General features: G+C 41.1%; 1 protein-coding gene across 1 annotated transcript in view; it reads right to left on the reverse strand.

The window, feature by feature from the left end:
* The window catches only part of mao (monoamine oxidase), a 152,453-nt gene that overhangs the window by 14,736 nt on the left and 120,881 nt on the right, over positions 1 to 16,836 (reverse strand). The window contains exons 7-12 of the mRNA XM_060833059.1: positions 13,153 to 13,302; positions 11,498 to 11,657; positions 5,909 to 6,005; positions 4,176 to 4,229; positions 3,391 to 3,448; positions 240 to 337 (exon numbers count right to left, since the gene is read on the reverse strand). Coding sequence (XP_060689042.1) covers positions 240 to 337; positions 3,391 to 3,448; positions 4,176 to 4,229; positions 5,909 to 6,005; positions 11,498 to 11,657; positions 13,153 to 13,302 — 617 coding nt within the window. The remainder of the gene's footprint in view (positions 1 to 239; positions 338 to 3,390; positions 3,449 to 4,175; positions 4,230 to 5,908; positions 6,006 to 11,497; positions 11,658 to 13,152; positions 13,303 to 16,836) is intronic.

Here is a 16,836-nt window from a genome sequence, read left to right on the forward strand (position 1 = left end):
GAGTGGACAATTTACAACCTTTAACTTGATCCATTGATGTTACACCAAGATATATAGACTTCTCTGATGTACAGACGCAGGATTTTACACTGCAGAATGGCAATAAACTTGAACAAATGCTCCAAAGAGGAACCTTGATTAAATTAGCAATTTTCTGCTCTACAAGGCCTAATGTGAATCCATTTACACTTCAGTGAGTGTTTAACTGCTGATGGAGATAATCAAATTATTACACATACTTGCCATACTGAGTCATAATTCCTGGAGGGAAATACACAGTGTAACATCCACCTGAATACTGCTCCTCACACCAGTTCTTTTCTTCATAATGAATGGGCTGGACAAAAACACAAAGACACAAAAACCACACCATATTACACAAGTTTGTTCAAATACACCATTTAAAGTCTAATCCATTCTTGAAAATGGATATAGATCTTTGAGGGCATGCTTTCTGAAAGACAATCTAACAGCAGGAAACTTAGAGAACCTGGTAAAAATGATGGAAATTGAAGGCTAGCTTGCTCTGCTTGCATGATTGTTCATCCACCTTTTAGCCTTTTACATGACAGTAAACACTCATTATGAGGGCCAGTTACACCAATGCCCCAACTTTCCTGCAATGGCAGTCACAAAGAACTCAGACCTGGTTAAGCTGAAAACAAAAAGGCATAATTATTGTCAGGATCAGTCAAGACAGGGGGCGCTGAACTGTTTGTGAGTCTGAACATTTTAAAAAATTCCAGTCATGATTTCAGATACCAGGCATGAATTTGTGAAGGTATTTTTCTGGCATTCTGTCAACACAAAAATGAGCACAAGGAGATCATTTAATTTTAATACAAGTGTACACCAACTGATGATGTGCTCTGTGAGATAGGTGGGTGACTATCTCAGTGGAACTGCAGCAATTGTGTCATGGGTAAGGGTGTTTGAAATGTAGACACCCCTCCCCCTCATTGAGCTCAAGTGGCTATGTGCAATGCAGAATAATGCTAACAACATAAGCCCAAGTCACTACGAGGAGTGGGAGTTCATGTATACCTGTTTCCTATGTTTTGTGCAGAGTGATGCCCCTCAAAATTTAAACCCAATTGTCTCTCTCAAATGGAGAAACATGCTGCTTGGGCAATCATGGACTAATTGCCATTACCTCTTACCTCCCACAAGTGGCAGCTTTTAAAAAGGGGCACATGAAAAAATTCAAGAAAAACCTCTCCCATTTACCTTTGGGAAGGCAGAGCAAGTTAAACTAATGTATCACTGATGCCCTGCTTTGTCTGTACTTAAGAAACTGATCGCTACCAGAAAATCCTAAGTCTTTCTGATGATGTGCAAAGTTCTGGTTTGGGAGTCCCAATCCCTCCTGATACTGTATCTTTCTAAATCAATGGACTTGTAAAGGGACAACAGAGGCTCCATTCCTTTTAAGGTCTCACAGAAATCACAATGTTAGTCCAGGGCTCAGCAATCCGAGTCCTGTTCTAACTCCAGTCATTCTGTAACTGGACGAGCACCAAGGAAGTGCACCAAAGGAGCAAGCTTCCCTAGCTTTTAGCAGGATAACTTACTTAAGGAAGTAATGTTGGAGTTGTTCAGAGAAGAGGTAATATTGGAGTTGTACAGAAAGGTGGTCAGACTACAACTGGAGCACTGTGCGTAGTTCTGGTCACCTCACTGCAGGAAAGATGTGATAGCACTAGAGGCTGAAGGGTCAATCACAAGAGGGAACAGCTTTAGGGCAAAGGTCAGGTGATTCAGAGAGGATTTGGGAAAATCCTTTTTCACTCAGTGGGTGGTGGAAATGGAATGCACTGCCTGGGAAGCTGGTCAAGGTTGAAAATCTTTAAATGTTTTTAAAAATTTGGATGGGTATTTGAAATATCACAACATTCAAGGATATGGGACAAGTGCAGGAAATTAGGATTAATGCACTCTTAGAGTTAGTTATGTCAGTGCAGACCCAATGGGCCAAAAGGCATTTCCTGAACTCTATGAATCCTTGAAACTTGAAAAGTAAATGCAGTGACTGCTGATCACTGCTATGCTAACTGCAGGTGATTGCTTGGTAAAATAGAGGCTGGGACCTTACCAGTTTCAAGATGACAGACTGGGGAATGGAATGAATGTTAAAATAGCAACAAAAGGCATCGTTGGCTGCCTTACCTCCACGGCCCATCGAAAGGCACAGAAGCATTATGTTAGCTATACTCTGCTGGTGCTGGTGGATGACTCCTTCAAACACTTGGGAGCTAGGACCTGTTTGCTGATACTGGCATAGAGATAAACGTCCTACTTTGCATTGAAGTGCCCATGGAGGAGCCACCCTCCCATGTCACATGCAGCTCAGCAGAGGTCACATTGCCAAGGCTGGAGACCTGCTTGTCATCCTGTGCCAGCTCAGTACCAGCTGGAATCCAAAATAGACAGGCAGGAGGCTGGAAGAACATAGCAAGCCAGGCAGCATCAGGAGGTGGAGAAGTCAATGCCGAGGGCATAACCTTTCTACACATCTGAAACGTTTACTTCACCACCTCCTGATTCTGCCTGGCTTGCTATGTTCTTCCAGCCTCCTGCCTGTCTAATAATGATGGTAGAGCAGTCTACTTCTGAGTTTTATTTTATTAAAATGTAATACAAGGAGCTGTAATTAGACAATATGATCGCAATACATAGGAACAGAAGTAGGCCATCTGTCCCATCAAATTTGCTCTGCTACTCAATGAGATCATGGCTGATTTGATAATCCTCAACTACTTTCCTGCTTTTTTCCCATAATCCTTGATTAAAAACTGTCTCTCTCTGCTTTGAATATACTTAAAGACCCAGCCTTGAAATCCTTCTGTGGGAAAGAATTGCACAACTGACTGCACTCAGACAAAATTCCACTTGTTCTGTGTATGTCAGATAGCTCTTTTAAATGGATCCTAATAATTTGATCATTATGCTGCAATGCAGTTTGTGGCCAGCTCGCACAATGACTCCGTTATGGGAGCAGCGTAACCTCAAACATCCACATCCTAGAGTCTGTTTGCCACTCAGTTGCAATTTTCTGGCCTTCAGCACTAAGATGTTACATCCATACCGAGTGCCAGATCACTCTTATCACTATTAGCAGTTGATTGGCAGCTGGTATATTCAATATTTATGTTTTGTAGTTCCGCATGAGTTTCACGGGGCTGGCCTTTAGCAGGCAAGCAAGCTGCAGTAACTACAATAGCTAATTTGAATGAGAAGGTATTGATAGCAGAGCATTGCTCAGAATAGTGGTGTGGAAAGATGGAACATATATATGGTCTCTTTTTGAATGATACATTAAGCCAAATGTGATTGTTTTATTTGATGATTTCAGACTAAACCTATAACAAGAAAAAAGAAAAAATAGCTTACGTGCAATGCTTCCTCACACCCAAGCACCTTGGCATAAATTTCACAGATCTTTTGCTTCCTGCATTAAAAAAAAATCATGTCGTATAAATAAAGTCCAGCAAATAAAATGAAAGCTGTGTATAACATGTGTAGGTTTAGACTGCTCCGTGATGTAATATCCACACACAGACATTTGAGGTTCAGTTACTAATTTTTCACAGGGTTGTAAATAAAGTCCTTGTTAAATTACCAAGTCACAAATTGGTGATTTATTTGAATGCTTTCACAATGAACACCGTTGTATCAGTAGACCAAAACTGTCATCACCAAGCAGATCAAGGAAGCAGAGGTTAATGCACTGATTAATGAGAAGTGAAACAGTAGCATATCCGAATACCAATGGAGCAGCACAGCAGGAGAATATTTCTATGAGTCTCAGAATAAGTCATTTAGCACCAACTAATGGGATTTGTTTTAACTCTAAGTGCTTTTTTTACAGAAGTGTTTATGATTGCTAGCAAATACAAGGACATGCATCTAAATAGCACTCTATGACTCAAAAAAAAGCACTTCTATTATAGGGAACATCCCCTTAGGTTCTTCGCAGGAGTATACACTTACAAGAACTGACACTGTGCCAAAGGAAGACAGATTAGGAATGGCTTGGTTAAAGGCAAGTTTTAAGGTGGGTCTTTAAAGAGGAAGGAGACGAAGTGAATTTTGGGTGGAATTTCCAGATTTTCTATTAAAGTCTCATTATAAAAGACAACATTAAACATGTATAACCTCTAATAAGGTTCACACACCTAGCTTCCTTTGTGAGATTTACCAGGCGTCGTGCTTTTCGAGCAAGGATAAATCTGAAAGAAAAGGAGTTGGAGAAATGTTTACAGTTAAAACGCTCTGAACTCTAGATGCATTTATAATATCACATTTCAACATGCTTTCATGCAGGTTTTCATGCAGAACCTGTATACGGAGAAATTAAAAGTACCCACTCAGACATTAATTGTTGCTGTGTCTAAGAATCCAACAAAGTAAGTGGCAAATACAAATGGACACTCCTTCAGGAAAGATGTCCATGTTATATTAACAAACATTAAAGTATGGATGTACAGGACCCACGCCTGAAACAAGTGTAAAATCCTTTGCTTATACTAATTGGTTGTTTAACATTTGTTTCAAAACTACTTGGTGTCTGAAGCACAATGGCCCCAGTGTTTGTTTTCAGGCCAGGTGAGCAGAGGTTGGAGAATCCTGGATTAGGAGACAGGCTAAGCAATCTGTGTGTGGGTGGGGGGCGCGGCGGGGGGAGGTGGTGGGGGAGAACTGAGGAGGCTGGATGGAAAGCTTGGGGCTCCAGCATTTTGGTCAAAAATTAAAACAAAAGAATACAAGAATAAGACCTCTACATACTCTATGTTCTCTCATATCCATGCCACCGTATACTCGTCAACCTACCACCCTCGCATCCCCTATGCAAACTTAGTGCTTACTTCTACTCAACATCTTTTTCACCATTCACCTCCCAAGCCAACTTATTAGGTAGCCATAAGCACCCATGCTTAATTTCTCTATTGGCAAACACATTCTTATTGAGAAAAGCACTCTCATTCACTCCCACTGCTGCAAAAGTCAGAAAAATAACAGGCGTAACTTCGGTTTCAGATGACTTCAAATATTTTTGTCATCACAGAGAGAATTTGGGCCATTATGTTTAACAGACAGGCTGATGGGAAATACATTCCTTTATATATAAAAAAAACAACTTAAGCATGGATCTAGCTGCCAAAGATCATTGTAGGCTTCTGCTCAGCATGCTCCTGCTCACCCCAACTTTGATGTTGTCCTGGTTTTGCTCCATGTGGCTCTAAGCCACTTTATTATATGAAGAATTGCCCTATATAATGCTTAATCACCAGGTCCAAACTTTTGATGCAGGGAAAGTCATGGAGATACTGAGCCTGGATCCCTTCTGAGTATTCCCTGCTGCAATATCCTAGGGCGAATACAACTGGCCTCCAACAATAATAACCATGTGCCAGGTATGACTCCAATTCATGTGGTAATCTCTCAGAATGAGGATGTGACTTCAAGAACCTCTGACTGAAGTCTTTTAACACAGGGAGGCTGCATCACATTGTTTTGGGTGACCAGGGAACACTTCTGCTCTTCCCAGCTGTCTTCAGCACATCAGAAGGATTTAACAGTAAACAAAATATCCAAAGAATCGCAGGAAACCAGAAACAAAAGCAGAAATTATTGAGAACTGGAGAAAGTTAACTGAATCTGAAACATTAACTCTGCTTTTTCTCCACAGATGCTGCCAGAGCTGCTGAATTTGCCCAGCTATTTCTGTTTTTGTTTCAAAAAAGATTAGAGACTGACAATCAACCTGTCTGACACATGACGACAAGTCGACCTTCGCCCTCCAGTCCTGGAATGAACACAGAGCTTCTGTCCGAGAGGTATGGATCAGTATTGGTCTTCCTGAGGATATTTGTGAACATTAAAGAAGTCTAAATCAAAAAGCAGTTACCCCATGATAGCAGGGTAAGATCCGTCTGGTTTGGTATCATCCAAAGTCAGTTCAATCGGAGACTCCTCATCTTCAATGATCATGCTACCACAATAATCTGATTAAAAAGAGAAATAGACCACATAAGACCATAAAATAAAAGGGCATAAGAAGGTCACAGCTAATCTGATCATCCTCAACTCCACTTTGCTGCCTTTTCCCCATAACCCCCTGATTCCCTTCCTGATTAAAAATCTATGTATCTTAAATATAATTAATGATCCAACCTCTGCAGTAAAGAATGACACATGTTCACTGATTGCTGGGGCACTCCCACTAGTTACAGGTTGCCAGCCTGAAAACAGACCGGAGAACCATCCAGAGAAACTAAGGGAAAAGGAGTCTGGGTGGGCCACTGTCACGGGAAGGAGACTTGGGAATCGATTTGTCAAGATTGAGGGTGAGGAAAAGAGGCTTGGGAAAATCACAATTTGTAAAGGTTGGAGAGGGGACGGGGGAAGAAACCTATTCAGCCATCAACCAAACAGCCTCTCAATCCAGCTGGCTGCAACCAGGAAAATGCAGAGGCAAAATGAGAATCCGTTTCTGCTAACTAAAACCTGCATGAAACCTGCTTATCTTTGTTTTGTGATCTCAAAAGAACTCCACCTAATTCAAGTTAATATCTAGTCAGTTGACATATCTCTCCAGTTACTTTCTGACCTGGTGAGTATTTCCAACATTTTCTGTTTACATTTTGGATTTTCAGCATCCACAGTATTTTGCCTGGAGGCAGCCAGAAGGAAAAGCTGAATGAAAACTTTACAAATCAATCTTTCAGGGAGTATCTACAGAACAGGTTTCTCAAGGAGGTGATAGAAGCAGGTAGTATTGATTCAAATATAAGTTTGATATATCTGTTTAGAAAATAATACTTTTGGATACAGTACAAGTAATAGATGAGGGCAGGGCGGTAGATGTGATCTATATGGATTTCAATAAGACATTCGACAAGGTTCCCCATGGGAGACTGATTAGCAAGGTTAGATCTCAAGGAATACAGGGAGAACTAGTCATTTGGATACAGAACTAGCTCAAAGGTAGAGGGTGATGGTGGAGGGTTGTTTTTCAGACTGGAGGCCTGTGACCAGTGGAGTACTACAAGGATCAGTGCTGGTTCCATTATCTTTCATCATTTATACACATGATTTGGATGTGAACATTGGAGATATAGTTAGAAAGTTTACAGACGACACCAAAATTGCAGGTGCAGTGGACAACGAAGGTAAGCTCATAGTACAATGGGATATAGATCAGTTGGGCCAGTGAGCTGAGGAGTGGCAGATGGAGTTTAATTTACATAAATGCGAAGTGCTGCATTTTGGGAAAGCAAATCTTAACAGGGCTTACACACTTGATGGTAAGGTCCTAGGGAGTGTTGCTGAACAAAGAGACCTTGGAGTGCAGGTTCATAGCTCCTTGAAAGTGGAGTCGCAGGTAAATTGGATAGTGAAGGCGGCATTTGGTATGCTTTCCTTTATTGGTCAGGATATTGAGTATAGGAGTTGGGAGATTATGTTCCGGCTGCACAGGATGTTAGTTAGGCCACTTTTGGAATTTTGCATGTAATTCTGGTCTCCTTCCTATTGGAAGGATGTTGTGAAACTTGAAAGTGTTCAGAAAAGATTAACAAAGATGTTGCCAGTATTGAAGGATTTGAGCTATAGGGAGAGGCTGATTAAGCTGAAATCGTTTTCCCTGGAGCGTCGGAGGCTGAGGGGTGACCTTATAGAGGTTTATAAAATCATGAGGAGCATAGATAAGGTAAATAGACCCTGGGGTGGGGGAATTCCAGAACTAGAGGGCATAGGTTTAGCGGGAGAGGGGAGCCCATTGTGATTTTGTGGATTTCTGTGGGGTCGCCCTTCGGCTTCCAGGGAGAACGGCCACAGCCTGTTCAGCCTCTCCTGTAGTTCAGGTTCTCCGGCCCTGGCAATATCCTTGTGGATCTTTTCTTCACCCTTTCAAGTTTCACAATGTCTTTCTGATAGGAAGAAGACCAGAATTGCATACAATATTCCACAGGTGGCCTAACCAATGTCCTGTACAGCCACAAAATGGCCTCCCAACTCCTACACTCAATGTTATGACTAATAAAGGAAAGCATACCAAATGCCTTCTTCACTATCTTATCTCCCTACGACTCCATTTTCAAGGAATTATGAACTTGCACTCCAAAGTCTCTTTGTTCAGCAACATTCCCCAGGACTTTACCATTAAGTGTATAAGTCCTGCTCTGATTTGCCTTTCCAAAATGCGGCACCTTGCACTTATATAAATTAAACTAGACCTGCCACTCCTCAGCCCATTGGCCCATCTGATCAAGATCCCATTGTACTCTTAGATAACCTTCTTCACTGTCCACTGCACCTCCAATTTTAGTGTCATCTGCAAACTTATTAACTATGCCTCCTATGTTCACATCCAAAGCATTTATAAAGGATGAAAAGTAGTGGACCCAGCACCAATCCTTGCGGCACTCCACTGGTCACAAGCATCCAGTCTGAAAAACAATCCTCCACCACCGCCCTATGTCTTCTACCTTCAAGCCAGTTCTGTATCCAAATGGCTAGTTCTCCCTGTATTCCATGAGATCTCACCTTGTTAACCAGTCTCCCATGGGGAACCGTGTCGAACACCTTACTGAAGTCCATATAGATCATGTCCACCGCTCTGCCCTCATCAATCCTCTTTGATACTTCTTCAAAAAACTCAAATTCATGAGACATGCTTTCCTTCGCACAAAGCCATGTTGACCTTCCTTAATCAGTCCTTGCCTTTCCAAACACATGTAAGCCCTGTCCCTCAGAATTCCCTTCAGGAACTTGCCCACCACCGATGTCAGGCTCACTGGTCTATAGTTCACAGGCTTGTCCTTACCATCTTTCTGATATAGTGGCACCAGGTTAGCCAACTTTCAGTCTATTGATGATACAAATATATCAGCAAGGGGCACAGCAATGTGACATTGATTGAAGAACACTAGGGATAACTCCTTTGCTTTTCTTTGAAATATTACCATGAGATCTTTTACACTCACCTGGCAGGTCAAAGGGTGATTTGCTGTGATGTGTTATCACAAGATCATACCTCTGACAGTGCAGTACATCCTCAAGTGTGTTAACATTGATAACTGTGATGGTGGGCTGACGTGAATATAATTGACAGATTAAGATGCCTGTTTCTGTTCTGCTTTCTGATCCTCTTCCCTCATGTGATATTTTAATGAAAATAAATGCTGAAGTAATTAGTTATAATGTTGGAATACAATTAAGGCAGTGCTTCCCAAACTTATTCCCAGTCTGAACCAATTTCTAGGTTTGGAAGGTTGTCACAAAACTTTGATGAAAGCTGAGAGGTGGGGGAGAAGACCGAGGAAATTGGGGGCAGGGGAGAGAAGACCCATGCGCGTGGGTATCTTTCAGCTCAAGATTCCATTTGGATCCCTGATCCACACTTTGGAGGACCCTGATCTCAAGAGATTCACACGGATGATCCTTGGCATGTTAGGTCTAACATACGAGGAACGGCTGTGGATCCTGGGATTGTATTCATTGGAATTTAGAAAATTAAGGGGAGATCTAATAGAAATTTACAAGATAATACATGGCTTGGAAAGGGTGGATGCTAAGAAATTGTTTCTGTTAGGAGAGGGGACTAGGACCCGTGGACACAGCCTTAGAATTAGGGGGGGTAAATTCAGAACAGAAATGTGGAGACATTTCTTCAGCCAGAGAGTGGTGGGCCTGTGGAATTCATTGCCGCAGAGTGCAGTGGAGGCCGGGACGCTAAATGTCTTCAAGGCAGAGATTGATAAATTCGTGGTGTCACAAGGAATTAAGGGCTACGGGGAGAATGTGGGTAAGTGGAGTTGAAATGTCCATCAGCTGTGATTGAATGGAGGAGTGGACTCGATGGGCTGAATGGCCTTACTTCCACTCCTATGTCTTATGGTCTTATAAAAGAGATCTGAAGGGCAACTTTTTCACACAGAGTGTGGTGCGTGTATGGAATGAACTGCCAGAGAAAGTGGTGGAGGCTGGTACAATTACAATACTTAAAAGTATCTGGATAGGTAAATGAATAGGAAGGGCTTAGAGGGATATGGGCCAAATGCTGGCAAATGGGATTAGATTAGATTGGGATAGCTGGTCGGCATGGACGAATTGGGCCGAAGAGTCTGTTTCAGTGTGGTACATCTCTATGACTCTAATTTGAGACAGGACATACGGCAGGTATAAACAGAATTCCTCACTTTACGTAGTTCAATTATTTTACCAATTAATAGAGATTGATTTCCAGAATGAATTATTAACTCCAGCAGTGCTCTGAAAGCTTGTACTTTCAAATAAACCTGTTGACTCTAACTTGGTGTTGTGTGATTTTTAACTTTGCCTAATCAAGTCTAATACTGACACCTCCACATCATGTCCATTATTCTTGTCACATGCATGAGGAGAAGAAAAATGGAACAAAAGAAACATTGGAGCTAAAACACCCAAAAAGCAGTCATGACTGAGGTTATCAGTAGCTATGGAGTTGAAACCATCTAAGATGATGGTTTCCTCTTAACTAAATGTCTTGTTCAAATACCTCATCCTCCTCATCCAATGTTTTTTGTGATTTATAGTTTGCAGATGATGTAAGCATTTCCCACCATAACACTATCACAACCCTCCACTGTGCCCTCCTTCTTTCAGATATTCAAGAACCGTAAGCTGGTCTGCTCTTGATTGCAATTTTCAAGAAACTCGATTTCACCAGCTCAGAAACTGACACTGTATTAGCTCAGAAGCAAGAATGGTACTCGTGAGATACCAAGCACAAGTGATTTGGAACTACTGCAGCAGGCAAGGATGGCCCAGAAGCAAGTTCACCAGAGGGTGAGGTAATATCTATGGGTTCTGCACAGAAACCTCAGATGAGAATATTGATGGGGAAACTCTAGGCGAAGGCTGATCCAAATACACAATGAAATGGATGATGCGTCAGCAGGAAGAAAGCCTGTGTGCAACAATAAGGAATATGGCAATAACTTTGCACAGAACTGTCATAAAATTAATATTATAGGGTGACTAGCATCATGATCTGCTTATATAGAGGACCTCTCCTGGACATTCATTGCAGACATAAAATGCCCTTTTATGGTGATCAGCATGCTCACGTGTGAAGTATGCATGCACGCCAACCTCTAAGGCCACTTATAGTGGCCACCATTTAGTGCGGTTGGTTTCTCCTCATCTATAATTCAAATGGTTTCAAGGTGAAATGGTTCAGGACCATCCTAGGAATTCTTTCTCTGCTTCATAACCTGGCTTAGTCTCATCTCTTTCGTTTCAATTTGATGGCACAGAACACATCAGAGTCATCATATTTTACTGCAATATATGTGTTAAATTGGAATTAAATTTTATAAAGTGAGAAATTTAGAAATAATATTAATGATAGGATAACTTCCAACAAAACTACTGAACTATTTTATGGTGAGTCAACATTTAATAGTTGAATTTCAATTCTGTCTAATAATTTGTTTTCTGGAAAAGAACTCACCTTTCTTCCTCCAGAAGTTTTCTCTATAGTACACCATGCACTTGATCACACAGCCCATAGGAACACGTTGGATGAACTGATTACGTAGATTTGGCAGGGGTGGTTCATAGTGAATCTTCGCAGTCATGGGTGGTGGAATTGCACTGATAACATATTTAGCCTAAATGACAACAAAAAAGTATAACTTCCTTTCCACCTTTCCTCTTTCATTACCTCCACTCATCTCTCCCTCGTCACTTGAATAAATAGGTTTCCTCATTAATATACAACAATGAGGAGATGCAAGATCAACCAATCCTCTCTTACATCTGTCAAAATTTCAGGGTAACAACAGAAAATGAACTGGAAATCCACTAATTTTAATGATCAAGAGATGATAAATTTTGAGACTTTCTGGAAGTGGGAAGTTTGGGTGGGGGTGATGTGATATTGGCTCATTTATGATTCTTCTACATTTCCTCACTGACACTTTGACTTCAGACCAGAAGTGTGTGGAGACATTCTCAGATAGGCAAAAGTGAGGACTGCAGATGCTAGAAACTAGAGTTTAGATCAGAGTGGTGCTGGAAAAGCACAGCAGGCCAGGCAGCATCCGAGGAGCAGGAAAATGAAGAGCTTTTGCCCGAAACGTAGATTTTCCTGCTCCTTAGATGCTGCCTGACCTGCTGTGCTTTTCTAGCACCACTCTGATCTACGTTCTCAGGTATTCCAGTCAGATACAATGCCTTAAAGCTGAGGTGTTGATGGAGTTCTGAGCAGCATGTGGGTCACACCATCACAAAATTTGAATAATTACATAGAACAAGAATCATCAAGAGAGAGTGACAACTAGTTATAGTGAGACCTTTATGGTAACCTCAACTGGTGCAAGAATTGAACCCACACTGTCAGTGCCACTCTGCATCACAAATCCAGCCATCCAGCCAATTGAGCCAACCATAGCACTATGCACTTGGCTAGCTTCTAATTCCAGATATTTATTGAATTCAAATTTCACTATTTTCCATTGGCATAATTCAAACCTGTATCCCCAGAACATTAGGCTAACACACTGGATTCCTAGTCTGGTAACATTTCCATTTTGCCACCATTTCTGATGTTTCTGGAGTTCATGGTCTGACATTCGGTATCTGTGCTGATTTATGAGATTGTTTATTTCCCATGTCAGGTTTCTCAGCACTGGTTTGACAAATTTTACTCTGTCGATGTAAACATGCAAGAATTCTAAATGTCAATATAAGATGCCTAGAAGTTGTCAAAATGTATTCATCCTTTAGAATTTAGTATTTTCTCAGTATTTTAAGGAAGAAAACCATGTCAGCAAATAATGTGTGGGTGACAAGATATACTCCCTGTTCTCATGGGTAATTAATTCAATAAAAATTGCACAAAGAGCAGCAAATGAACACTCATGAGGCTCTTGCCTACACCACAGTGGTTACTGAGAAGACCATCATGTTGTCAATGACCCCATTCTCAAAATCTGGGGCAGAGACTTTTTAGCCTCATTGAAAGATGAGTTGTACTTTCACTCTCCTGCATTTACGCTGCCAGACCATTCCCAAGAATTTCTAGGTTTCTGTTCAATATCCCTAATTTTGTGCAATGCTTTGGATTAAAGTACATTACCAGTTATTACTGTCCATTTCCCTCACCTTAAACCTCTCATGATCCAATGTCTCCACGATGACCATATCTTGTGTTTGATCAATCCGGATTACGGGGCTTTTCAGTTTTACACAATCTCCAAGATGGCTCATCAATCGTTCACTGACCTGACCAGAACCACCAACAAACTTTCGCTCCTGTAAACACAGGATGTATAATCAATGGACTAGTTGAAAACTGTGCATCATTAAAATAGTTCATTAACTATAAGATAATCTTGAAATGAGATATTTCAGACATCAAAAACATATTTCAAAGGAAAATAGACTTGGATTTCACATCCTCACAGTGCCCAAAAGCACTTTTCAAAACCACATTTCTTTGACTGTAATGCTGTAAATGGTAGTCAATTTGCACAAAATAATATCCCACAAACTTCAAAGTAAAGATCGGTATTTAGGATAATGGTAAGTGATATATGTTGGAGAATTTCCCTGCCCTTTGATGTGGTGCCATGCAATAATTTATCAGAGAAAGCACACGATGACTCATTTTAATGGGTTCTTTCCAAACCAACACATCTATCAGTGCAGCACTATCTCAGTCTTGAATTGGGAAGATAGTTGGAACTATTTTTCAAAGTTCTTAAATGGAATCTGAACCCACAACTTTATACTAAGGAGGCGAGACAGTTACCATGGAGCCACAGATGATCATCAGGACTATTTTAGTTCATCAGCCAAGTGGAAGCCATCATAAAGTGTTATGAAGTAAAATATTTTGGGAGTCAGCCTAAACTGCATGCTTTGTGTGCACCCAAAATGTTCTGGCTCAGAAATGGAGACAAGTCTTGGGACTATCAAAGGAGCCATGGCCATCTTGCATGTTGACCAGGATGCAATTCCACAATTCTCCAAGACTGGCCCAGGTTTACTTGCCTTATGTGCAAAAGTAGAGGTAGACACAGTGGCTAGCACTGCAGTTTCACAATGCAAGGGACACAGGTTCAATTCCAGCCTTGGGCAACTGTCTGTGTGGAGTTTGCACATTCTCCCACTGTCTGCATGGGTTTCCTCCGGGTGCTCTGGTTTCCTTCCACAATCCAAAAAATGTGCAGGTCAGGTGGATTGGCTATGCTAAATTGTCCATAGTGTTAGGTGCATTAGTCAGAGGGAGTTGGGTCTCGGTGGGTTGCTCTTCAGAGGATCAGTGTAGACTTGTTGGACCGAAGGGCCTGTTTCTACATTGTAGCGAATCCAATAACCAATATCCAAAGTGTTGATGGAGAATGTGAAACTGACATTGAAGAAATTGGACAAATAAGATTGATTTTGTCTCTATTAACTCGCAATTTTCTCTGTTAGATGTGTTACTTCACAATTAACAATTCTTTTTACTGAAATATTTGCAGAATGATTTGCTGTTCTTTTCAATATGTTTGAGGTTGTTAAACCATACTCCCTATTTGGACTCCTTTTCCATCTCTTAACGTAACCCCCTATTTTGTCTTTTTTTTTCCATTTGATATGATTGTGGTAAAATGAACTGTCAATTTCAATTTTAATTTTAATACCTGGGACCTGACATGAGCTAAACTGTGTGTTTATAAAAGTAAAGCATTTACAGTACTTCAGATAGCTTCAGTGATCACCCTAAACAGATTAAGCCAAGCTCATGAAATTGCCAATATAAAGAATTATTCTGGACTGAAATTAACATCATTATAAAAAGATTGGTATCTCCTGTTGATGAATGTCTTTCCGGAAGATTCACATCATGGGATAAAAATCATCTGCAGACTATTCAACTTGAAAGAACATTGAAATCAGATATGGGAATACACAAAAGGGACAAAATTTTAGGCAATAGCATTTGGAACACAGGAGAGAGAGAAAAAAAAAGACAGATTTGTAATAACAGAGCTGGAAGGCTAGTGCTCACTCTCATTGATTCGCTGTAACTCTTGAAAACTACACACAGTCCTAAAGTAAATTGGAGAATTATCCAATCATTGAGAACACACATGTACAAACTTTGCCACTATGCATGATACAAGTCATCAACTAAACAACCGTGCTCTCAGGTTAAAACCAAACCCTCTACAAATTTTTCAAACTGGATGTTTGTGAGCTTCCTTTTTTGCTTTGGATGCTGTTCTATTCTCATTCTTTATATCTGTGTTCAATGTCACAAGAAAGCCTTGTAATTGACTCTTTAATTTTGATCAGTACTACCTCTCAATAGAAGAGTGAAATTACAGCATGTAATAATAATTGAAATTCTTTGTTGTAGCCAACCAAGAGGATTGAAAAACAGGGAGCCAATTCCCAGAAGAGTTGGAGTGAGGAAATTAGATTGTTCATTCAGAAGCTACTCAAAAATTTGCAAACAAGTTATCTTGAGTATGTAGTAATAAAATGCTTGGACAGGGAAAGTTCAGTTTAATGTAATTTCTTTATTCAAAGTTTGTGCGAAGATTTGTAGCTCGGGTGCTTGTTGTAGTGGTTCTGTTCGCCGAGCTGGAAGTTTTTGTTGCAAACGTTTCGTCCCCTGGCTAGGAGACATCATCAGTGCTGTGGAGCCTCCTGCGAAGCGCTTCTTTGATGTTTCTTCCGGCATTTATAGTGGTCTGTCCTTGCCGCTTCCGGGTGTCAGTTTCAGCTGTCCACTGTAGTGATTAGTATATTGGGTCCAGGTCGATGTGTCTGTTGATGGAATTTGTGGATGAATGCCATGCCTCTAGGAATTCCCTGGCTGTTCTCTGTCTGGCTTGCCCTATGATAGTAGTGTTTTCCCAGTCGAATTCATGTTGCTTGTTTTATGAGTGTGTGGCTACTAGGGATAGCTGGTCGTGTCGTTTCGTGGCTAGTTGGTGTTCATTTATGCGGATTGTTAGCTGTCTTCCCGTTTGTCCTATATAGTGTTTTGTGCAGTCCTTGCATGGTATTTTATAAACTACATTAGTTTTGCTCATGTTGGGTATTGGCTCCTTTGTTCTAGTAAGTTGTTGTCTGAGCGTGGCTGTTGGTTTGTGTGCCGTTATGAGTCCTAGGGGTCGCAGTAGTCTGGCTGTCAGTTCTGAAACGCTCCTGATGTATGGTAGTGTGGCTAGTCCTTTTGGTTGTGGCATGTCCTCGTTCCGTGGTCTATCTCTTAGGCATCTGTTGATAAAGTTGCGCGGGTATCCGTTTTTGGCGAATACCTTGTATAGGTGTTCCTCTTCCTCTTTTCGCAGTTCTGGTGTACTGCAGTGTGTTGTAGCTCTTTTGAATAGTGTCCTGATGCAGCTTCGTTTGTGTGTGTTGGGGTGGTTACTTTCATAGTTTAGGACTTGGTCTGTGTGTGTTGTTTTCCTGTGTACCCTTGTGGTGAATTCTTCGTTCGGTGTTCTCTGTACTATCACGTCTAGGAATGGGAGTTGGCTATCCTTTTCTACTTCTCTCGTGAATCGGATGCCTGTGAGTGTGGCGTTGATGATCCGGTGTGTTTTTTCTATTTCCGTGTTTTTGATGATTACGAAAGTGTCATCGACATATCTGACCCAGAGTTTGGGTTGAATTTGTGGTAGGGCTGTTTGTTCTAACCTTTGCATAACTGCCTCTGCTGAGTCCCGAGATTGGTGATCCCATGGGTGTTCCGTTGATTTGTTCGTATATCTGATTGTTGAATGTAAAGTGTGTAGTGAGGCATAAGTCCAGTAGTTTAAGTATGCCGTCTTTGTTGATAGGTTC

The sequence above is a fragment of the Hemiscyllium ocellatum genome, chromosome 12 (genome assembly GCF_020745735.1).
Source record: "Hemiscyllium ocellatum isolate sHemOce1 chromosome 12, sHemOce1.pat.X.cur, whole genome shotgun sequence".
Lineage (NCBI taxonomy): Eukaryota > Metazoa > Chordata > Chondrichthyes > Orectolobiformes > Hemiscylliidae > Hemiscyllium > Hemiscyllium ocellatum.